General features: G+C 37.4%; 1 protein-coding gene across 6 annotated transcripts in view; it reads right to left on the reverse strand.

Annotated features, from left to right (window-relative positions):
• YLPM1 (YLP motif containing 1) overlaps positions 1-24,437 on the reverse strand; it is a 49,785-nt gene that overhangs the window by 3,920 nt on the left and 21,428 nt on the right. For 3 of the 6 annotated variants that reach the window (XM_038179278.2, XM_038179276.2, XM_038179280.2), the window contains 13 exons: positions 23,959-24,133; positions 23,666-23,811; positions 23,214-23,368; positions 22,554-22,616; positions 22,069-22,188; positions 21,639-21,815; positions 21,343-21,426; positions 20,983-21,066; positions 19,515-19,601; positions 16,392-16,443; positions 11,002-11,132; positions 8,575-8,754; positions 7,748-8,155 (listed from right to left, as the gene is read on the reverse strand). In XM_038179278.2, the coding sequence (XP_038035206.1) occupies positions 8,608-8,754; positions 11,002-11,132; positions 16,392-16,443; positions 19,515-19,601; positions 20,983-21,066; positions 21,343-21,426; positions 21,639-21,815; positions 22,069-22,188; positions 22,554-22,616; positions 23,214-23,368; positions 23,666-23,811; positions 23,959-24,133 (1,421 nt within the window). In that variant the 3' untranslated portion in view covers positions 7,748-8,155; positions 8,575-8,607. Of the gene's footprint in view, positions 1-7,747; positions 8,156-8,574; positions 8,755-11,001; positions 11,133-16,391; positions 16,444-19,514; positions 19,602-20,982; positions 21,067-21,342; positions 21,427-21,638; positions 21,816-22,068; positions 22,189-22,553; positions 22,617-23,213; positions 23,369-23,665; positions 23,812-23,958; positions 24,134-24,437 lie in introns of those variants that run through there. The other 3 variants (XM_038179277.2, XM_038179279.2, XM_072038451.1) reach the window with 3 other exon arrangements.

A 24,437-nucleotide genomic window follows, 5' to 3' on the forward strand; every position in this document is an offset into this window, starting at 1 on the left:
GCTGAGGAACCTCTCTGCACCTGGACGCTACTGCATTGGGGCATGCAGTGCGTGGAGGGCAGCCTTTGAGACAGAAATTCTCGGTGGCTTTTAAAATTAAATGCAAGACTAGGATTTAGATGCAGAATCCAATAAACCATCAAAGCAGAACACAAAACAACAAGACGACGTGGTCAGTGTTTTCAGATTTAGTAAAAATGTTAATCACGCCAGTTTTACTGGTCTTCTTCTGTTTTTACTGAGGTGAATCTGGCTTTTTAGTCAGACTTTTATTTTGCTCCAGGTTAATCTTCAAGTAGGAGATGGTCATTGACTACCAGTGTACCATCACCAGTGCATACTCACCGCATTGTGTCTTGCCCCAACAAATCCTGTTGACGCACTGATTGAAGGTACCTGAATATTCTTCTTGAGCTGCATCTGAGCCACATAAATGCAGTGAGGCGATAGCAGACAGACTTATAAGATAGAGGAATTTCATACCCAAGTTTCCTTAGGGCCATCCCTTCAGCCTCGCAGCAGATTCTCGCTGCCTGTTGGGAGAAGGGAAGGGAGATACAAACCTTTATATTCCCAGGACAGGAATATGCGGATTGTAAACTCCTTAGAAAAGGGTATTCACATTCCTCAACTGCAAAGTACCTGCTGCAAAAGGTGCTCTAATCATGTCATGCAATGTGCATTTGAACCAAAGTTGTTCAAATTGTTCATGTTAGCGCTTCAAGGATTCCTTGAGACAGATCTTGGTAGTATATCCGATCATGTTGGAGCTCTGTGGTTTCTTAGCTACACTGGAGCAAGCAGGGCTCTTCTTCATGTACCCCACAGAAACAGCTTGCTCTTGTCCACAGCTGAGCTTCCCATGTTGATGATTTTAAAAATGAATACCCTGATACGTGACTGTTACAGGTGATATGACTCCCTTCTAGCCTCCACAGAATCCGCAGCTGCTAATCCACGTGCTTCTGTGTGGAGGAACTACAGGTGAGTTTTGGTCGTCCAGCTCTCATAAAGGAAGGAAGGTGTTGTCTCAAATACAAAATAAGAACATAAAATTTCATTCGTTATGGTTACTTAGTATTTTATCTTGAAATTAGATCAGAAGTAATGTTAGAGCTTTGGTTCAGACATCCATCCTTATTTTTTCGTCATTCCAAGGGGAAAAAAAAGTGAAAGATTCAGTAATAAGCCTTGGAAGATGTCAAAAGAAGTCATTTCTTGCTACAATATATTTAGATGCTACAATCCTAAAGCAGCTACCAGCAAGTTGAATCCTGTTTTCCATTAGATGTCAGCAGTGGTCAAGCTTTTTAGCAAGACATAAAGAAACCATTTAAATTTGATACGTCTCCTTATGGCAGAATGAAGATCTCACTCCGTATTTATGCAGCATGTAGGTTCAATGAAATGCAAAATCTTGACAGCAGACTGCAAGTGATACTCTACACAACAGTGCAATGTTAACCCACTGATTTATTTATTTTTTTTTTCCCATGGAAAAATGGTGGCTTTTTCATGAAGTAGAAGTTAATGGCTTAGAACTGCACTGGGCAATGGGAACCCACAAAAACGTAATGGTAGTGGAAACAATTTCAAACTTTTGGTTTTTCTCCAGTTTAATCCTAACATGAGAACAGAGCTTTAGTGCCATCTGGTTGTCATTACCTGAAAATCTTGATTTCTGTGATTCAGACTGAGGAGTATATGATGAGATTTTCCAGACAAGTTAATCTGTCCATGTCTTCTTCAAAGAAAAGAATTTGGCAACTTCAATTCAAAGGGAATAGAAAAGCAAACACCTCCAAGAACACCAGTAAAGACTGATCACTTGCACAAGAGTTCTCAGCATCCACAGATGAATAATAAATTGAAACACTGCAGGTGTTTGTCAGTAAAGATGTTTTCTGTGCTCCAAATAGTACTACAGTATTTTTAGAAAAAAAGCAGCTACACATACAAAGGCTTAAACCTGGATCAGCAACAGTGGTCAAACTCCATTATTACTATGTCACACTTACCAAAACAGAACAAAAAGACAAATTTAAAATGCTGCTTAAGATATCTTGCCTTCCACAGAGCACATAGTGCCAAATTGAAGTCAATGCCTCTATTACCTACCTGTCAAAACAGATACCTTGAGATCTGTACTCACAAGGTAAGGTCATTTGTGTTCCAAAGCAGGGCAGAACTGCAGCACTGCTCCCTCTGTGTGTTAAACCCTAGAGGAGGAAAATAACATCCTACAAGTCTTTGGCAGAAGGAATCTTAGGTTTTTGGAAAATGTTTCTATTTTTTGTGCAATGTTTCAGTTTACACACAATCTGTTAGTGGCTTGTGGTTTTAAAGAGGATTAAGAAGTACTTTCAAATCACCCTTGATAGGCTTTTTCAATACAAATTCCTTTCAAAATCAGCTTGCTCAACTATACTTTGACCTGTAGACAAAAAATGATATGGATTATTTTATATTTTCCTCCAGAATTATGTATAGTTGGACTCGATGATCCTGAGGTCTCTTCCAACCTAGAAATTCTGTGATTCTGTGATCTATTGAGTTACTATGGCAGATACCTCAAATATCAGAGTCGCTAGCACATTCTAGCTACATAAGACAGATTGCAGCTCAGATAATTAGAGTACAACTGACAGAATTCCCATTTTTTTTTCCATTTTTCCCCTCCCCTCCTCCACTTAGATGCATTTTTTTTTTCTTCTCCAAGGAACACTGCAGTTACAATTTCCCTCCAAACGCAGCAACATTTCGAGATCTAGTAAGCAAGGGTCTTCATGTATTCCCTTGAGATTACTGTGTTCAAACACAGCAACTTCATGTATGAATACAGGGCTTACAGCAGACAGTCCAGATGCCATCCAAAGTATGCCAAAAATTCCGGTGTAAAACTGAACATCCATTCATATGCTCTTGTGCATAAATACAAGGGAAGAAATAAGGAGAAATATTTGAATGATTCACATTCCAGAATACAAACACTAGAAATAGGTCTAGATATTCCACATGAGGTTTCCAGAAGTTAGAAAAATAAAGGAAAAAAACAAAAACAGCTATTTCCATCCAGGCAGCTTTAAGGTTTTTCATATTAAATTTTGAATCCTAAAATTCAAAGAGATCAGAGACTCCTGAATAGAAACCCAAACCAAAATGCCAACTACTTCAAATACACTTGGAGTTTTCTATTTCCAGTAACTTGCTGTATTTTTTGTCTGCTAACAGTACTTGGGCTTACCTGGTTTAACCAAAAGCATGAACAGAAGCGTACGTTCTGCTTCCAAACAGTATTAATCACCTACCAAGTAATAATCCATCTCAAATACTGTCATTACCAATTTTCCATCCTATATGCATCAGGGAGATTTAAGGCTCCAGGCTGCAGATCCAGTATGAGGGAAATTTGGAAGTGGTAGAAAAAGACATCATAACTGCTGGAAGAGTCCACTGGTAAGAATGAAACAATAGGATTTCACCATGAAACGGATTAATCTGGAGCACAAATCAGAAAAGTTGCTCTGTGTTCCTTTAGTCAGTGGTAGGATTCTGACTCTCACCTGTAGGAATGGGTAAGTAGAAGAGAAAACTACTTTTCAGATCAGGCTTTATGAGACAGTAATGAAGATTGCCTTAGAAACTCAAAATAAAGAGAATTGTGTAGTTCATATTTTAAATTCCAGGAATTTTCTCTCTTCTCATTTCTGCAATAAGAAAATTAAGTATAATCAATCTTGCACAATGCTGTAAGAGCTTGAATTTCCTTTTACCCGCTTACAATTCACGCTGAAGATGTGTAGGTCTCATCAGAAACGGCCATCTCTGTTCCTCAAGCACTTTATCTCAAGGTACGTAGTTGTGTTGGCACAGTTTGATCTCAGACTCTCTGTGGATCTCAAGTGCAGTATTGCAACCTTGATTCCCAGGCGTAGTGTGGGAAAAAATAAATAACAAAGAGAAGCATAATAAAAAGGAACAACATACCCATCAGCATTTGACTTCCTGAGGCCACAGACCACGTGAACATTCCCCACACCAAACTCTCAGTACTGCTTCTCCTGTCCAGGCCATGCACACCGAGTTACAACAGTCCAAGAGAGTTCCTGGGTTGCAGTTGAATTAATTCACAGTTAACTAGCTGGATGGCTTGTTAAGAACTTGAAAAAACAGAAGTTCAATTTGTTTCCATCCATTTGTTTCCAACCATGTTTTCTTCAAGTCCTGAGGCTTGTCCAGTGTTTTCCATAATTACATGGCAGTAACATTAATAATGAAATTGCACCATCTGCTATAGGAAATTGTGTCCAAAGGGCATGAAACAACTCATGATATCCGCATTAATTAAGTGGATTTATATCAGGCAAAGACCTTTCTTCTTCTGTTAACGACAAAGTTGTTGAGGTGGCAACAAGCTGTCCCACAGGCCAAATTACTTCGTTCCTTTGAAATCTCAGAGTGTTCCAGTAACGTTGAGATCTCCAATTGGGAAAAACAGATTTGAGCTCAAGAGGTCTTGTTCTAATTTAAAAGCACGGTAATGAATGAGACTATTTCTGCAGGAAGCATACTTTCCAGTGTGACTTACAGATCGCCATCCTTCGTAACTTTTAACTATTCAAAGCAACTGGACTGAATGAGGGATTTTTGGCAGGTAGGCTAATCATTTTAGTGTAAAAATACATTTTTTTTTTCATTTCAATCCTTTCATAAAAAAACACAATTGGAATGATACTCAGGATCTAAACGGTATCTAAATGGCTGTTCAGCAATTAAAGTGCTTCAGAAAATAGTTAGGGCGGTGCCTTAAAAGCAGACAATAACAGCAATGTAATGTTTACAGACAGACAGGCAAGGAACACAGTTAATGGACAAGGATCATACAGATGACTGAAGCAAGTCAAAAAATACCAAATCCAATCTGACAAGTGAGAAGTGAAAAATCTAACATACCAAATGCAAACTGTTCTCCTGTAAAGACAGAAAACTAACAATACAAGGTAAGTTGTTCATCTATGTTGACGTAAATGTTTAAGAAAAAGCAAACCATGACATTTCCAGGTGATGGAATATTATATGCTGCATTTTTAATCTAGCATACCTTAGTCAGGCCGTAAAGCTCAATGAGCAATTGTAGAGTAAAACACACATGACGACTGAAGATGACAACTACGCTCTGTTCATGTATCCACACATTGTCTTAGGTTACATGTTTCCTTGCAAAAAGCACATGTACTTCTTACATGAGGTAGGTAGTTTCAGTATTCTTAACAAAGCAGAAAGTCTTAAGAAAAATGAGGTGCCATTAAAATCGCAATTCACAGAAAATACTCTTAACAGTCAAATTTGCCCAAGAGGTAGCAGCAGTTCCATTCTGCAGCAGCTGATGTTTTTTTTTTTTTTTTCAGGGTTGTGTTTTCAAATGTGATGCACTACACAGTAACAGTCCAATTTAGAGTTAACGTAATTGCGTGCATAGAAAAAGATGGATCTGAAAGTGCTGGATGCATATTTTCCTATTTAGCCACTTATCAACATGAACATTTTTTCTGTTCATTGCTGTGACAGATTCTAGAGCCAATATCGTGAGCAGACGAGTTAAGAACTAAATCAGGATCAAGCCTTACTGGGTTCTATAGCAAAAGATTCTCCAGACAAAACAGAAATCACTCATCACCAGACTCTGACTATAAGCCAAGCATTGGACTACCCAGCCACTCTCAGTTCTGTGCCAGCAGCAAGGACGAATTTCTCATTTTTGCTTGATTTATTCACTCAATGAAGGACTAAGGTATGAGGAATCTGTTACACGCTGTAGCTCTGGCAAAATGTTATTTTCTTTGAGAGCCACTTGCCATCAAGCAGACGAAAACTAACCTGCAAAACTTTCAAACCAATTGAAACAGATGGCAATATCACTGAAATGGAAAAGGTGGAACTTTAGGGAGCCAGAAAAAAAGAACAAGCACCACTAGCACCCCCAAGGTGTTTTCATAATTGAAGTTTTGCCCTAAATTTGAAGGCTGATACATTTTCTTTCTCTTATTAGAATTAAGTATGACCAGGTGAATTTTCTGTCCATCTCTTTAACTCTGCATTAACCACACAATAAACTTGATGTAACCTGAGCGTTATCTGCTGAAAAAGTTTTCAAAATTGTTAATAGTAGTACACAATAAGATCAGTTCTGTCACATGCTATTCCTTTGCATGCTCCAGAAATATTATTTAGCCTGGAAAGGTAGTGTTAGAAAAGGTCCTGGTTTAGTTTTTTTTCACCAGAAAAACAGACAAAACAATTAACAAGTCAAGAAACTTCTTAAAAGTCAAGAAACAGCATCAACTCTTAGCAGTGGTATGTGTGCCACAAGAACTCCAGTTCTCTTAGGGACGACTTATGGTAAACTGAAAGCCATTTTACACATACCTGTGAGCAGCTTCTCTGAAGTGAAGCTTGCCTGATTTCCACAACAATATACAAGGTCTTATTTCTTAACTATTATTTTTCCTTTGTGAACAACTCTCAGCCAGAATTCAAAGATCACTTGGCAACATTTAAAAGAGAAAGTACATGTGCTACACAATAGCATGCATACACAGCAAATGCGTATTCATTACCTTCAACTTTAAAAACATTGCATTCAGGGAGCTTGGTTTTCTTGTATTAAACACATCCAGGGCATAACACAAGTTCATATATTCACATATTTCCAGAGAGCTTTCAATCATGCACCATAGACAAAGATGGAAAACCAAAAAACCGAGCCATTAGAATGGCAAACAAACCCATCCATTAGCACCATTAGCTCTCGTCAACAACATAAACCATAACCACATCAGAACCAGCTCATTTCCCAACCTAGAAGAAAACCACAACGTAATCACTCAGCAGAGCAACAAAGAGTAGCAGAGAAGGAAATTCAGGACTTCATTTGCTTCCCTCAGAAAGATCAGGAGAAAAATTTCAGTTCACCACTAAAACAATTATTTTAGGATTTAAACACCTTGCCTGGTCACAACATTGTCAACACAAGGTATTTGCTTCAAAACCTGAGAGGACAAAAGAAAGTTTTCACCGGCAAACCTGTGATACTGTGCAGAAATGGTATGTCAGCATCTATGAAGATTTTGCACCACTTTTTATAGTGTGGACTATTATTTTTCAGCAAGTTCAACGTACTTATACAGGAATACATGGGTATAACTTCTGGTGTCTGTTGCTTCTTTTTAGGATGTTTCTCTACAAGACAGTAGACTTACAAATGGAATGAAATGTCCTGAAATGTCAACCAGTGTTGACTAAAAGACATAGTAAGACCAAAATGAATTTTCTATGCTGCCCTCCAAAGAATGCTACAGTTGAATGCCATAGCTTTCAAGTTCAGCATTAAAGAACCATTTTTCTTGCATTACTACCCTGAGTATTTCAGAGGCATCCAAAAAAATTTATACTCACGTAGTAATGGAAATTTGACATAACTGAGAAACTAGGATGCAGAAAATGATCATTTCTGCTCTTCCAGAAGAAAGAGAATGATAATGGCTCCTAAAGGCCAGCAAAACCTGGGGCCTTAATGGAGCTGTCTCTGCGAGGAAGAGCAGGTGATAAACCTAGAAGACAGGACACATTCCAGAGTTATGAGCACCTCTTCCAGGTAAGGATGGCTCTGAGCACTGTCAATATGTGAACACACAGACCACAATTAAAATGTGAAACAAAAACCATGCTATATGGTCCACCAAGAACACAGAGTTTATAGTGAAATTTATTGTTCTGCTTCCTAGTACAATAAGCTACAAGGTACATACAGTATAAAACGAGAACGGCCACAAAGCAAAGGTGATAAACATTCTGTGACAGTACAGTGGAGGTAACATCTGTCTAATCCTTCCACTTTATCCCACAAACAGCAGCTAAAACTACTGGCCCTCCCCTTTCCCCCCTCCCCCCCTTCAAAAATATTAAAAAGTAAACTGTCTCTCTCACTTAGGAGCAGCGGGATTTTTTTTTTTTTTTGAGGGCACTGGTTATTTGCCAATATCTCAAAAAATTGCTGAAACTAAAATACCAAAAGAAAAACTGTGAAGGTGGGAGTGACATGACCCATGCAAGATGCTCATGACACCTTGGTTCACATCTCCTCAGAGCAAATGGCCTGTAAAGAAAGGAAAAGTTTGTTACATCATGTAAAACAGCAGTTAAAATGGTCAGAGTTAAGATAAAAGTAAGCAAAATCTGAACTAGACAGGCCAAAGCATACAGCTAGGCTATTCTTATAATGAAAACACTTCTCCTTTTAGCAGGGCTTGGAGACTCTGAGAGTTGCCAATTTTTCTCCTTTAATTTTTAGATGCTGTACAGGGGAACGCACACTGAAAAGTGCACAGCTGACAGCTGCTATACAGGGTTCCAAATCAAATAATCTTGTCTGGGAGAACTCTTAACAGAGGCAAGACCTGCAACCCTCTAAAAAACCCAACACCCAACCCTAAAAAAAAACAACAACAAACTAAAATAACCAAACAAGTAAAACAATACCAAGGCCATAAATATGCAAAACCACCGTATACTTACCTTAAAGGCACAAAATTCCCATTAACCACGTTTTCATATATACTTGGTACGGTTGAGGGCTCTCTCAGCAAGATGACCACTTTCATCTGTTATCTTCTCCCAATCTGTTTGTCCAACAACAAAACCAATGGCCCTTTTCCTGTCTGCATCTTTTTTTTCTTCTAGATCTGCCCACCGCACCTATGGAGAACATACTATCAGTAGGACAATCCCTTATGAACTCCTGAGACACATCTAAGCTTCCCACTGCAGATGAGAGTATAAGAATTCTGATTTGTACTCATTTTAATTCCAGCAGGTAATTATTTTGTTCTCTGATGAGTAAAGATAGAAATGGCACCGGTTACGTTATTTTTAATTGAATATCCTGAATGCTCAATGAAGTAGAAAAAAAGGTACGTGTGATTAAAATTTTCCATTTCAATGCCATAGTGCTGAGAGATGAAGAATCACTACAGTTACTTTCCTACGCAAAGCAATGCTTCCTTCCCTTTCCTCTATGGCTCTTCACTGTCATGCAGATCACTTGCACTCATCCTGTTCAAACACACACAGTCATTTCCTCGCCCACAAACCCAGACACGATGTGGGGGTACGGGGAGGGGAGTGTAACTGCGGGGAGGGAGGAAGGTGATGATGAATGGCCACCGTCCAGGAACTCAACAGCAACACACAACTGCAGGACAAGAAAAACAGTAAGTGAAGGAGCCCTGACATCCTGCTGATTGGTCCCATTCAGACTGATCTGTTACTTTTGGACGTACCCATATCACCTTTCTGCCAGCACCCCCCTAATTCCACATTCTATCTGAACTTCCTCAGATATTCATACTGATATGCAATGCCTGATTTCTTCCACCATCACATCCCCTGAGAATGTCTTAGTAACTCCCTTTCTCTCACACACTGTTCAGTACCACCCGTGTTTTCTACTTGACTTTACAAAGCAAACCAACAAACCTAAACACGGACTGTCAACTCAAACTACTTTTAGGGGCAAAGTTGAATGAATTCCATTGCTGATCAACTCATTCACTAAAAAATAAGTATGAAAAATAACTTGGCTGCAAAATCAACTGTAGTCTGTAGAAGACCCACAGTTTCTTATCAGCTTTAGTGCAGAGCTAGCTGTAACAGGTATTTCTAGATTTGTATACATATACACACATCATTCTCCCCTCCCTCCCTGGTTCCTTACATTTTCCTTGAAGCTAACATAACAAGCTCCACATACTTTTAACCTCATGTTTTGTTTTAAACGGATTAATATACAATATAATAAACAGATTAACAAACAATAACATATATTCACAGTGGATAGAGATATAAATCCAGACAGTTGAGTATCTGCTTGAGTACAAAGCTTATGGCAGAAGCAATGAGTTAGAAAGCATGTCTGAGTATCTTTATCTGGTAGTAAATGTTTCTTCACATACTGTATTGTTTGCACAGATGCAAATGATGTTCCTTTTTTTGTTTGTTGTTCTTTCATCTTTAAATAAAGATTCATGGGACATATAGAAAAGCAAACTAAAAAAATTAGTCTGTAGTTATTAATGTTGGCTACTCTCTGAATGTAAGCTTGTATATTCTTTTCCACCACATAGTGGTATTTGTGATAATCCTACCATTTAAGAATACAGAAGAATACCAATGTGTTATCCATGTCAAATGGTAAATTTTAGCATGTTGTATCAGTCAGATTTGAACATGCAATTCTGAAAGCAAAAGCTTGTCTGTTTTGGAAAAAATAAGCACCCTACCTATTACCTCTTTCATCTTCCTCTATGATTTTCTTTTTTCAGTGGTATTTGAAAAGCAGTTTATGCTCAGAACAGAAGTACATATAGAATGGTTGAAGCCATCTTCTTAAACACCCTCTCCCAAGCTATATGCAAGGTATATGCAGGAGATAACTTCAAGGCTTTACTGATAACGGACCTACATAGTTGATGTTTTCCTCAGCTGAATCTTTTTGAAAGTTAAGAACAGTGAATTGTTTCTCTGCCTACTTATTATAAAACCTAACAAAAAATTAGTTTAATAAAGTCACCATCATCTTGTCTTAGAACATACACCGTATATCACACCATTTCATCACACAATGTAAAGCCTAAAAAAAGACTCCACATGTTCCTCTGAAACGAAGTGCATCTTCTTCCTCAGCACGAACTGGGACACGACTCCATTCTCAATCTCAAAAGCCATGCCATGTGTAGTTATCTTTCATTATCTACAACTCCTCACTTCATTATACATGATCTGTTTACCTCTGAAAGAATCTATTCTCCTACAGAATCTAATGGAAAATAAAAAGCGAATCAGTGAAATCCCCGTATTCATATACGCTGACTGACTTGATACAAACTCTTCATCACAGAAACCTTTCAATGGTCATCTACAGAAAGTCATTTGAAAGTTTATTACCCTTTTCTTTCCAGGTTCAGAAGCACGAGTATCATAGTCATCTGGAAGCTGTAGATAATCTTCCATTCTGCTGGCAATGGCTTCCCAGTCACGTTTCCTTTTAGTGCCAGTCCGCAAACCATCCAGCTTGTCTGAGAACAAACACAGAGCCTCAGAGTTAAAGGAGATTTTTTTTCCTATTATTCACACAAACAAGATGTGAGAGGAAATATTTTCAAAAGAATGATCAGCAGAACTTGCACATCCAGCTTATCTTGATAGGCAGTATGATGAGAGTTGAAATAAACTAGAAGACTCAGCACCATTTTCAAGTTTTATTGATCTTTCACATTAACTGTGTGGCAAGAACACTCAGTCTTGTTATTTGTACGAGGGGAAACAGCTTGCTTTTCTGGATGCTCATACCATATAGAGTCTGTACTTACAAGTACAATACAGCCACCATAGCTCTTTAAGGAACTACAGATCCACCTGTTCTATATTAGAACACAAGACCAAAGCTGTAGCATCTCTCCCAGATTTGGGGTTTAATACTGTGTCAATCATTACACACATGCAATATCACGGAATAAGTGACGATCATATAATTTTACGCATCGAAAACAAGTTTTTGAGGTTCTGTTTCTGCTGAACAAAACCGTCCCCTGAAACCCTGACCTCCCATTTTTCTTCACCCTGCAAGGAAGAACCACCCCAAAAATTCCTCCAGGACTGGAAAAAAAATCTCAGATTTTTTTTGTTTCATGATGCAAGAAGTCAGTCACAAATATTTGAGAAGTATGCTTGTCCAACAGCCATCATTTTCTTCTTTTTCTTATTGAACAAATAAATGCATGAAGAGAAACAGTTCCACTCCTAGGTTCTAAAATTTTGTTCCTCTTTAGACACTTATTTTCAGTGAAAAAATAACACCTTCTTGAAATTATGTGGTCAATTGCTTTTGGAAAGGAGATGAAGGAATTTCTCATTTTAAGATTATGAACAATAAGACATGAAAATGAAAACAGGCTTCACAAGTTGAAGTAAATCCTAGTACTAATTATGTTGCTGTACGCTATCATTTCATAAGCCAAAAACTAGACATATGCAGAAGGAACACTAAGCTTGGTAGTTACGTTCTGTGAGCCATTTCCAGTGATGTTAGTAACCGTGCTTCAAAAGTCACCACTGTAATTAAATCTACCCACCAAAGGTCTCTGAAATAAACCAAGTACAAAGCAACATATTTTCTGGAGAGCAGAAGAGGATGTTCAAGAGTATGCATTTAAAGAAGATCAGTTCAGAGATGATTTTTTTTTTTTTTTTTACTTAGCATTGGAGAGAGAAGAGCAACAACAGAGAGGATGTGAGGCAATGGTGATGTAGACATGATACTAAAGTTCAGTGCCATAACCTGGTGAAGTAATTTCTCTCTCATACAACTCTAAAGTTTTTAAGAATCCACTTCTGTCCCATTTCTCTAGAACAGATACAGAACTTCTTCCAAGAAAATATTTTAATCCCTCTCTGAAAACAAAACAGAAAAGCAAAAAAAAAAACCAAAAACAAAACCCAAACCAAGCAAATCAAAAAACAACACTTCAGAAAACTGTGTGCAGAATATTTGTATCTGTTTCATGATATCTTGTGACATGATTCATTTAAAGTTCTTCTTTGCTCTAAGTTAAATCTGCCAAGTTTGAAGCTCAATCTCCACAGAAAGCTGGTACTCCCTCTAGAAGACAAAATTAATTTACAAAATATTCCTCTGTTACTCCAGCACACGCCATACTCACACTATTCCTCAGTATTACTTTCAGATCGATCAGTGTAAAACATTCACGGAGTAAGGGTTATGAGAAAAAGAAGAGGTATTTGAAGGGATAGCAACAAACAGATTGAGGAGCATTTAGGAACATAAAGAACTGGAAGTTCAGGAGCTCTGCTGACAGTTATGCATAACACAGGCGTATTCCTGTTGGAAGGCAACCTGCTGTGATGCAAGCAGATCTTATTTCCAGCGTCCCACTCCCTGCTGCACACAGACCAACTGAACACAGTCCCAAGAAATGTGTAACTCATAACCAGGGGAGCTCAGGAGGCATTCAGCCTATCAGTTCCCCTCCGTCCCTTTTTGTTAGTGCTATACAGAATTTATTTTAAAATGTTTTCTCCTTCCATTTTTGAAGTTGGATTGCCTTCCTTTCCAGAGAGATCTGCTTCCACCCATACTATCATGGTTCACATGCAGCAGACACACTCTAAGGAAATGTCAAAAGCCTACCACAAAATATATACATATGTGTTTTTTCCTGAAAACAAGACAAGGTGTCATTTTGTAACAACAGTGCTTGTGAATATTTATGGCAGATGATGATTACTGAGTGTTAAACTATCAAACAAATCACCATTTCAATTTTAAAAGCAATGAAACATCAGCATTTTTTAAAATCTGTAGAATGAAAAACTCACCTTTAGAATTTTAATAATAGCTTCTGAAAGTAAATTACTTACTTTGCTCAAACTAAATCAATCGACTACTTTTTTTTGTTTGTTTGTTTGCCTTTCTTGTACAAAAGCTACAAAGATTTAAGTTAAATGTTATTTGCATTCCAGAGCAAATTTTACAGTGATATCAGAACTTCAGCTATGGCATTTCTCCTTTAGTAGAAGTTTGTCCAACTCACCGCTAAGCCACACTTTGAAACACAGTACCATACTAAACACTTAACACAGTCAAATTTTAAGAACATTAGTCCATTTCTGTAAGTTTAAGAGCTTGAGTGTACAATGCACTGAGACAGACTGAAACAGTAGTGACCAGATTTTAGAATAAAAATGTGGCTGTGCAGTCACAACACATAAGGAAACGCTGTACCAGCATACATAGTCAGAGGAATGCATCAACCCTGCCAAAGTAAATTTGAACTAAAGCAAGTGCTCTGGGGCAAACAGCATGGGGACTGGCACAAGTCAGCACTGCAGCTAGAAGAGCTCATGTTTTTCAGACCTTTTCTAAGGCTTTCTGCGATTAGTAAGATCTCGTGTCCTCCTGTAACAATATCTATTCAGAACGAAAACCAAAAGAAAACCAAAAACAAAAGAGGACTTACAGAATTGTTTTCGGATTCTGCACTTAGACAACCTCTGCAAGTGCATGCCCGCTGGGACTCATGCAATAAACCTAATGGGCAGGCCAGCTCCCAGGAAACAACCCAACTTGGGAATGACAAGTGCATACCACAGTTTACATGCCTTTCAGGAAATAATTCTGATATGTCATCTACTGAAATGGGCCTGTGAATAACCAAACAAGATCTTACTGTGAATTAAATATAATTATTACTCAGACTGCAAGTGCTTATAAAGCATACCCTGAGCTAAAAGCTGCCTGCCCTCACAAAGTAGTTTTTCAAAAAGAAACAAACAAAACAGCATTTGTTACGTAGGAATGCCAGGCTTTTTATAACATACGTTCTGTCAGAATTTACTTTTAATCCGTAGTTCTCTATATTTATAAATATGAATCCAGAGGAATTCAGTAGTTAGGAAAGTAAAATTATGAATACAGATTTAATAGAAAGACCTTCTCAGCACCTGTGACTTACAGTCTGCTAAGATCCAGGTTGTTAGCTGATTGGTATTATTCCAACAGTCTTGCAAGTAATTTATGTTAGAGTAAAATTGACTCTGCTGCTCTCTCCCAGTTTGACGTTTATGTTAACTGGAGACCATACAAAAACCCTCTTGTGTTTTCTATTATGAATTTTCCACATGGAAAGAAAGTCAGCAAAATTCTGTCGTTAGCAGTATTTGATCATGAATGAGGTAGATTTTGACAGCTATCTGTAGATTTCTGCTGTAGCCACAGTCCCCACATTACTAGAAACTACCCATAAAAACTTTTAGAACACACTCTGGACTCCTGCCATATTTATAAAAGGCATGGGATGACTTGAAATTTCTCTCTATGCAGCACAACACATCTGTTCCTACTTAGTATTTAAAGAAGAGTATATATTATTTGGAATAACACACAACGCCATCAGAGCCTTGCGTTCTTCAACAAGGCAGAGTTGGAAAAAATCATTACAAATTTAAGAAATAATCTTAAGATATGAAAAGCAATTAACTTGTATACCAAGAATGCAGAAAAATCTTTGTCTTGAACTGCTAAGCTGTTCGACATGCTGCAAGCATTGAATATGAATCTCCTCCAGTTTTACTGCAGGTGCCACAAAGCCAATATATTCCACAAATACTTAAATGACTTAAAAGAGAGCACAGCAGCAGAAGACATGGTGCAGCTAAGCAGTTAGCAGCAAGAGATGAAAATTTGCTTTATGTAAGCCAGAATTTCTGATGCTGTTTCTGTTGTACAAATGTTATTTTGGTTATTGGAAAGTAATCATACACAGGGCTGTACCACATGCAGAAGATCTCAAAAAATGCTAAGACATACTGTATCCCATTCAGGTATTTATTACTTCTCAAAGATGTGATAGAAAATGGTAGTTTTACGCACTTTCCATTCATAAAATCTTGGCTTAGTACCATTACTGTTCACTAGGGAAAAAAATAGAACGAAAAATCCCACAAAAACATAATGACTAAAGATGTTTTTCCACATGTACATATTGCATCATATCCATGGTGCCTGCATTTCAACCTGAAGGTCACTTTTGACTTTGATAGAATTGTAATATTAGCACTTATACACAACGCAGCCAGCAACACTAATCGGAACAGAATTGCAGCAAACATCATGCCCTTGTAAGTCCTGGATAGTCCATTCTGTATCCTACTAAGAAAAATCCTAGTACCCTCCTGGAATTCAAAATGCTTAACAAACTTTAACTCATTAACACATAACTTATTGAAAAGATGATGCTGATTCATTCAGAACCAATTTCAACATATGGTACTTCTTTGTCCTCATACATGCCAGTTTTTGCAAGTAAGATGCATCATCAATGCAATTTTACCTATTATGCAAGTCTCCAAGAAAGTGAGTAGTTACTGACAACATTTATGCTTGAGAAACACATATGCAGTATGAACAAGAATGCAGTGCAATGTAAGTTGACTCGTCACTTTTTATAATACAGAGGAGATGAATAAATAATAGAAATACCGTTTTAAAAAAATTTACAACACAATACCTTCCTTGAACAGATGGAAGAACAATTAATGAGTATATAAAACAGCAATGGTTAGAAAGTCATAATTCCCATGCCTCTGGTGGCAGAGAGAAATTCCTTTTCTGTATTGAAGCTTTTGCAGTTTCAGATGTGTATGAGACCAGTACATTTATTTGTCTTTGGTAGGGAGGCACAGTGAAAATGGAAATTAAAGTTTTGCAAATATCATCAGATACCAACTATAAGAAACAGGAAAAAATAAATACCCACCTAGCTTTGCCTCAGAAGTGTCCATCTCCCATTTGCTTTTCGGAATGTAACCCTAAATCATACACAGAGAGAAGCTCGGAGGATTAGAGAGAGCAACACATGCATATCACTTTTGAACTGGAAACAGCATTACAATGGGAGCTTAAGGTATTTCTTTTTGTAAGGCACAATTCTTGTTATCAGATGGAGGAAACAAGTTACTCAGTATTTCAGAACTTCTGCATCCACTTACTTCCCTTTCAGAAAGTGACTTTAGCAGCCCTTGCACATCATTACAAGAATGCTGCTCTGCCAACACAGAACTCCATAACGAGTCTAACAGATAGCAGTGGTGCTGTGTGCAGTTACTAGGTTATAATATCCCAAGAGGCAAAGTTATAGTGACACAATTTATCAGGCATTAAGAGTAGTCAAGACTTTACAAATGCAAGTTACCTTAGTCAAATGCAAAATATACCTTAGTCAAACGTTTTTAATATATTTCCAGATTTACTACACACAAGCTTCATTTAATAGTCCTTTCAGATGAACATACTATACTCTTGTATGAGTAGTCAGTCCACAATTTTTTTTCTAGTTTAAATGAGGTAGTATCTGCTGAAACTGTGATTTAATCATTTTTTCATTTAAAAATAACCCTCATCATGGTTCAAAGATTATTTCCAAACACTTTTTTGCTACACATCATCATACATTTTACATATAATAATCTTAAGCCAGTTCATTCCCTGCAAATGAAAATAATACTAAATTTGGCAAAAAGGTATTTATTTAAGGTATTTTCTTGTAGTCTTTTCATTTTATACTCTTACACAAATAAATCCTTGCTAAACAATTATTGATAACTCTTATAAGTAGTTTTATTCCTAATCTAAGCAGCTGAAATTCTCTCTGCAATCACATAAAAAGCTCACTGTCGTGAAATGGAACCCTTGTGAGAGTTTAATTGTTTTAATGATTTTTAATATGGAGGGAAAAGAACTACTCTAGCAGATTTCAACAAGAAAACAAACAATTCACAGACCAGTTTTAATGTACTAATTCCTTTCCTGCTCTATTTATAGGTTGCCTCCACTGCAAACACCTGTGTATTCATTAATGTTGAGTTACTAAATCAATGTACCATGACAGAGAGCTACACTGCTTTTGTTTACGTTCAGCGTTCTCTTCCAAAATCTTTTACAGACCCTTTATTTTTCTATCAAGCATGTATCAGTGATTTGAGATTATCAGATTTCTCTATTTTAATGTTTTTAATCAAGTCTGTAGTTAATACAAACTAAAACAGTTTGTGCTGCAATATTTCACTGTGACAAATAAATGAATGTATATATGTATATTTGTACTTTTCAAACATATTGCACATAAAAATATGCTCAGAAAAGTTATACCACAGCTAGGAGCATGTATTGAACAAAGCAGTGTGTGATACGTTGGTGAGAACACTAAGTTAAATGTGTCAATAATTCATACCATCAAGCACAGAAAAACAAGAATTGTCTGAACGCTTCAAACAACCCTGTGAGAGTTGACAATAGCAACAGAAGAGTGACTTTGATGGTGTGAAATGCCCTAATGTGTGCTGAATCTGCATAATATCCCAGTCTTCGGATAGGATAAGAAAAGATTCAGAATTCATCCTTTGGTACAAGACAGTTGGATATTTCAAGGACATTTGCCAGATGGAGCTTGAGACTTCTCTCTTTCCCCAGGATTAAGAGAAGTACAGGAGAACAAAATGAAACAGTTTACCAACTGTTCTCAAGAAGGCGACAGATACCAAATACTTCTGTCTGACACACCTCTCTGAAATCAGCCATGTGACTGAATGGCAAAGATTACATACGGCAGATTATTCTTTGCTGTTTTTCACCTCTTGTGACTTGGAATAGAAAACATTCTTTTATGTAGTTTACTTTTAGATATTAATAATTTGCATAGTTTCCACCACCATGCTTTCTCCTTGTCTTATAAAGAAAAAGCTTATTTTTATGATGTGCTGTGCAACAGGACACTCCCCAGAGCCCATAAACACACACACACAGAGTTATGCACAGATTTCTCTCAAATGCTAAAAGACAACTTTCTATTCTAGATATAACTCATTTTCAAGAAATGAGAAGCTAGCAGCCATATTCTTGTAAACATGGATGCATTTTTAAAGAGTTCTAATCCCACTTTATGCAGTCTCATACTCTGTGCCAGAGAATAATTTAGCAGAGAATGAATCATATCGCTAAAAAGAAGACCAAAGAAAAAAGAAAAAAAACACATGCAAAGCCCCAAACCAGATGTTTATTAAAATCCACTCTTCCTAAATTTTATTTTTGTTATTGTGTATTTCATCCGTTTTCTATACTACCACTCATGAGGAAGAGTAATTTGTAATTTTCCATCAAGAGAATGGACTTTGCTCATCCCAGACATTTTTGGTTACTTCCTGTTTATTGGAATTTAACTGCTTGGTTGTGGGAACCAGGGTTTGACACATTCAACTCTTCAAGCACTGACCAGTTGTAGCTCCAACACATACCAAGAAGTTACATTCAGAGGCCTTCCGCAGCCTTTTAAAAACTTACCCAAAAAAGCCAGCCTACAGAACTAATCTCTAACCTTCATTCATCCAAGAGATCTAATCCCTTCGCTTGGAAATACCTACTGACAAAGTCAGAAAGCCTCAGCAGCGAAAATATTCTTCGTAACTGTTGTCATACACTATGACAGTTGAGACGAGTTCTTTAGACGTGTGAAAGAAAATAAGCTAAATGAATCTGTGCCCATTCTTCCCACCCCTCCACCTGGTATGATACTTAGACAAGCTGGAAGAGAGAGCTATCGTGTACCGTAATTTATAAATAAATATTTGCAAGAGGCATGTTGCCATGATACTCTGATAATGCCATTTGTGGCATACACTCTCAGATTATTTAAAAAAAATCAGATAGGAATAACATGATTTGACATTAAAGTTCTCTTAGAAATGTTTAAGGAACAAATGACTATAGATGTGTGTATTAAAATCGCACTGCTAAGAATGGCAATGGGTTGGCATTTATAAGATCGAGACTCTCCCTCAGACATATTAAAAAGCATTTTGTTAGAGATGGCTGATGTGTCTCCTACCAGTTCACTCTCTTCTTCCTCTGCTGCATCCTTCTTGGCTTCTTCTTTCTGGTCTTCAATATTTGCATCAAAATCCTCCATCTCCACCTGTTACAAAGCACAAGCACAGACTTGCAAGGCACTGCTTGACTTCAAAATCTCATCGTTTTAGTAGGTTAAGCAGAAGATTCCAAGCTCAAATAGAAGAGGAAAGATGGGATTAATTTTTGCAAGCATTATGCTGTGGTTTATATGAATACTGGCTTTACTTCTGCTTCCTTCAAAGCAGGTTCCCTTCTTGCTGTAGTGAGAAACTGTTGGGAAAGTAGCAATACTTTGTGATCCTCCTTCACATGGATTCTTTGTGCTACCAGTATTTGTAACAGTAAAATACGTCCCTTGCATCATACACAATCACGTTTCAAAACCTGAAATTTCATAAGAAGATCTAAACTTATCACTTATGCATCACTTGAATGGCACTCTCTGTATAGAATGCATCTTAGTCAAGCCTCTAGCTTAAGTATTTACTTATCACAGTGTAATGAACAAAAATGGAATCTTTAAAACACATCTAACGCTGCCAATCTAATGGAATACTTTCTGGAGCCCATATCTCTGAAATGCCTGATACTCACACATGCAGTTATGCAAACCATTAGTAAAACTTTGATGAACATATCAGAGTAAACCCCTAATATGTCCTTCTCTGGGTCTACTTGAGAGCTGAAACTTTTGCTCTCCTCTTGGAAATTACTATTTTACAATAAAAAATATCTGTAGAGTAGAAAATAACCTGCTGAGATCATGACAAGCTGCAAAGAGTAAACACCTTTCTACTTCAGCAGGTCAACAGTTTCTATGGCCACGGCACGAGCTGTTCTGACAGTAACATGCAGCTCTGGTACATTCAATACAACCATTAACATAGTAGTTTATTTCCAGAGCTCCTGAAATGTCTGTCAAAGACCGCAACAAATAGAAAGATAACATATCCAAGATATGTCATGGCAAACCATAAATGGAATAAAAGGTAGCATTCCTCTACATTAAGTGTAATCTTCCGCTATATGTGTTTTATTTACTACTTTACTGCACAGGTCTAGATTTCACACAGCAGAGATCCAGAGGAGTTATCAGCTATTTCTCAAATTGTGAACCACTAAGCTGAAAAGGTGCCAAGGTTTGCACGAGGGAGCAAAAATAGTCTTTAATTGCTACTAAGCAGTTGCTAAAGTGGCTTCAACTCTTCCTCAAAGATGCGCAAGTTGGGACTCCAAAAATGCCTTAAAATATAGCTTGTGCCTTTGTATTTAGGTCGTTGATAAGAATAATGGAATACACTTAACTGACAGCAATTACATCTTTCTATAGTGCCAATTATATGGCAGTCCTGTTTGTCATCATACCTCATCATACCTTCCTTTATTTTTTCCATTATAGCTACATCTCCATAATTCATCATTTTAACATGCAGAGATACTCTTACCTCTTCGATAGCAGCATCTTGCAATAGGGAACGAATGTCCAGGCGCATCATGTGACGTGGCGCTGCCTCCCAGTGATCAGACATCTAAAAAAAATGCACCAGAAAAACCCAAAACATAAAAATGAAGCACCTCCAAAAAACATAAGAGACTGAACAGAAAATTGGGCTTCTTATCACAAGAAAAGATCTATCTGCACTTAAGTCATTTCAGTCAATCCTGTGAAATAACTACCAGCTCTTCTTAGAAGAAAATTGTAGGGGTTATGTAGACTAAAATAAGCCAAGTTTTCCAACAACAGCAGGAGTGAAAACAAAAGGAAACTTGCAATTAATCCTATGACTCCATATGTATACAGTTACCCTGCTGATTTCCTTTAGCTTGCGTCCATGAATATTCCTCTTGGAACACGTCTGGTTATCTGCACTCATTTCAGCTAAGTACACCTAGAAAGAAGAAGACAATATTAAATGTTTTAAATCAGTTTTTAGAGTTTTTCTATCTGGTCATAACTCCACAGCTGTACATTCTAAGAAAGGTAAACTTGCAGCTCTAGACCATAGCACTCTTCCTTCAGTTGGGAAGGACTTTGCATTCAGAAGTTCAGAAATGCTGGTATACAGGTGCTAGGAAATTCAAATGCCTTTTAGGTATTTACCTCAAAACCCTTGGTTTTTGCTGCACTCCAAAACTGCTCAAAATGTCGCACTCTATCATTGATAGCATCAAGGATAATGAAGGGAAAGAATCCATCATCCAAAGTCTTTTTGAAAGTTTTAAACATGCTGGTGCGATAGGTCTCTTCCATATCAGCTTCATATTCATATTCCATCACCTGAGTCAACAAAAACAATTTAAGAGGACACCTATTAAGCTGTTAACGTTCAACTGCTGAATGTCCTGACCACAAAGTACATTGGCATGAGAAAACCATCTTCCAAAATCGACTTTCAAATATTTGCCCGTTCCACCCCTACGTTAGATTGATTTGTTTTTGAAAAACAGTCCCCACACCTGTGCAAAGCAACAGACTGAAATTCCACAGTATCTTGCTTCTTTGTCAAAACAAGAAACTGAATTAGGAGTACCTTCTTTTTTACTTTTTTCCCTGTATCTGGGTCTCTCTCTTCCTTTTCTACTTCAGTGATAAAATAGTCATCCAGGCTGAGCACTCTTGGTGCAGGTCCTCCACACTCTACTTCCTTATCCTGGGAAGAAAGCAAAACAGAAATACTCTTGGGTACCTGTAAAAAAATCCATTCTGTTACAGAAGACCTTAAATATGGTTTTGGCAAATGTCAGTTCCCTTCTCTATATTCAAAGCAAGAAGAAAGCAGTATTCCTTATGGTTACTAAGAGTGGACAGGATTCACATGCCACATGAGGACACAAAACATTAAATAACAACAGACTGAAATTCCAGGTCTTGATCTCATCTCTTCCAGGTCTTCCTGCTTTTTCCAGTATGTCTGACTTAATTTTTATCTTGGAATACTGTACAAACAGAAATAAAACAGTAGAACGTATACAAAAGAGACAAGCAGCACTACACAGTGAGCAGTCCTTTACGTACCCTGATGAGTTTTGCTACATGTGTCTTCCCACTGCCAGGCAAACCTCTCATTATGATTACAATCTGAAACAAAGATAATGTAAAATAAGACAGAAGGCTGTACTAAATCAAATAAATCTCTTACATAAAGAAATTCTAGAAAATTATGTGCCCTGGGCTCACAATTTTGCCAACAACAAGAAAAGCCAGTACCATGCCTCACTCCCACATTTTACAAACCAGGTTGTAATGCATGGTGGTAGTTCCATGGGAGTAGTAAGATTATGTGATGTTAATCGTCCCAGCAGCTCACACTGCACAAGATGTTATGAAACTGTTTACAATAATTGAATTAGTCTTGTCTAAATGTTTTATTGCCTGGATCTTATTCTTTCTTTTATATGGTGTACTGCCAACTCTCTGACAGGATAAAGCCAAGTCTTTCCTCTGATACATCAAAAATCCAAGTAAAGATCTCAGAAGAATCTAAAATACATGAATATTACCAACTAAGAGGAATTTCATATTAGCTTTCCTAGGAGGTTTACATCTCCTGTGGACTCCTTAGGGCTAGGCTACAACATTCTGAGTATTAGCAATAGAACCAACAGAATTTACAGTGCTTCCCAATGCATTCAGACTTCAGAGAAACTGATTGTTGCTGTTGCAATGCATACTCACTCTCTCTGGCCTGCTATCCCGCCCTGGTGGCTTCAAAATATCATCTACATTTTTAGATTCTGGCTTTCTTTCCACTCGTGGAGCAGGTGGTGGCTGACGAGGCATAGATGGAGCAGAAATTGGAATCCTTTCCTCAGGGTAATTTCTACGATCACCTTCAAATTCAGAAGAATTTTCTTAGTTCAGTGAAATTAGAAATTTTAACAGACACTCTTTACTTCAGGATAAATTCATGGATGTCTCCCCAGAACAATTCAAAGTTCTAATCTTGAAACTACTACACAATAAAAGATATTTTTAGCAGAGTATGTAATTGTCTTTTCCCGATCTCATCACTACTGAGAAACTAAGCTATAACATTATCCAAATAAATTTTCCTGAGTTCTATATTATGAAAAATTATTTCTTTGTTAAGAATATTTTAGTAGGTATTCAGGACTGAGAAACCATACCTCCAAACATGGAAGGCCCATGATCATACGCTGGACGATCTGTCTTTCGTTCATATGGTGGTCTTTCAAAACCACCCCGCCTGGAGGAGGGATGTTCTTTCTTGTCACGGTAAGACTGAGTCCTTGAAGGTGCAGTAGGAATAACCCTGCCAAAATAGTATTCTGTGTATTCGTAGAATTTTTTACTATGGATTCCAATGAGAAATTAATAGGTACCTCAGTCAAAACAGACAGCCTGACACACAATATAGCTTGAACCAGATTGATTTCAAAAATGTTCCAAAACTACACACCTATCATCTCGCGGATGACGCTCTTTTTCAAATCTCTCTCGATCATAGTCCACAGAACCACGGTCTCTGTGCAATTCCCGCTCTCTCTTGAAATCCCGGTGGTCTGTATTTGAATTACCTTGACGCTCAAAATAGGGTTCACGATCTCTTTCTCTGTTGTAACGACCAGGGTGATCTGAAAGGAGAAACCCACGGAAACCCAAACTATAAAAACATATCCTGAATTTACTATTTTTGAAGGATAAACAACAAAAGTACAGGAAAAATACATAGAAATTCATGATGCGAGGGCTAAAACAAACTCAGCCACTGAATCTCTTTCCCAAACTGTAAGAGACAACCATAACATGCAATCCTACTTAAAGCTACTGAATTGAGTCTTGAACATGGCTTGATCAATGACCGTATTACTCCTCTTGATGATATAAACTGTTATTTTTATGGGCCTTGGAAGGCAATAAAGTGGTTCTTATTTAAAT

This window comes from Anas platyrhynchos, chromosome 5, assembly GCF_047663525.1.
Source record: "Anas platyrhynchos isolate ZD024472 breed Pekin duck chromosome 5, IASCAAS_PekinDuck_T2T, whole genome shotgun sequence".
In the NCBI taxonomy this organism is placed as follows: domain Eukaryota; kingdom Metazoa; phylum Chordata; class Aves; order Anseriformes; family Anatidae; genus Anas; species Anas platyrhynchos.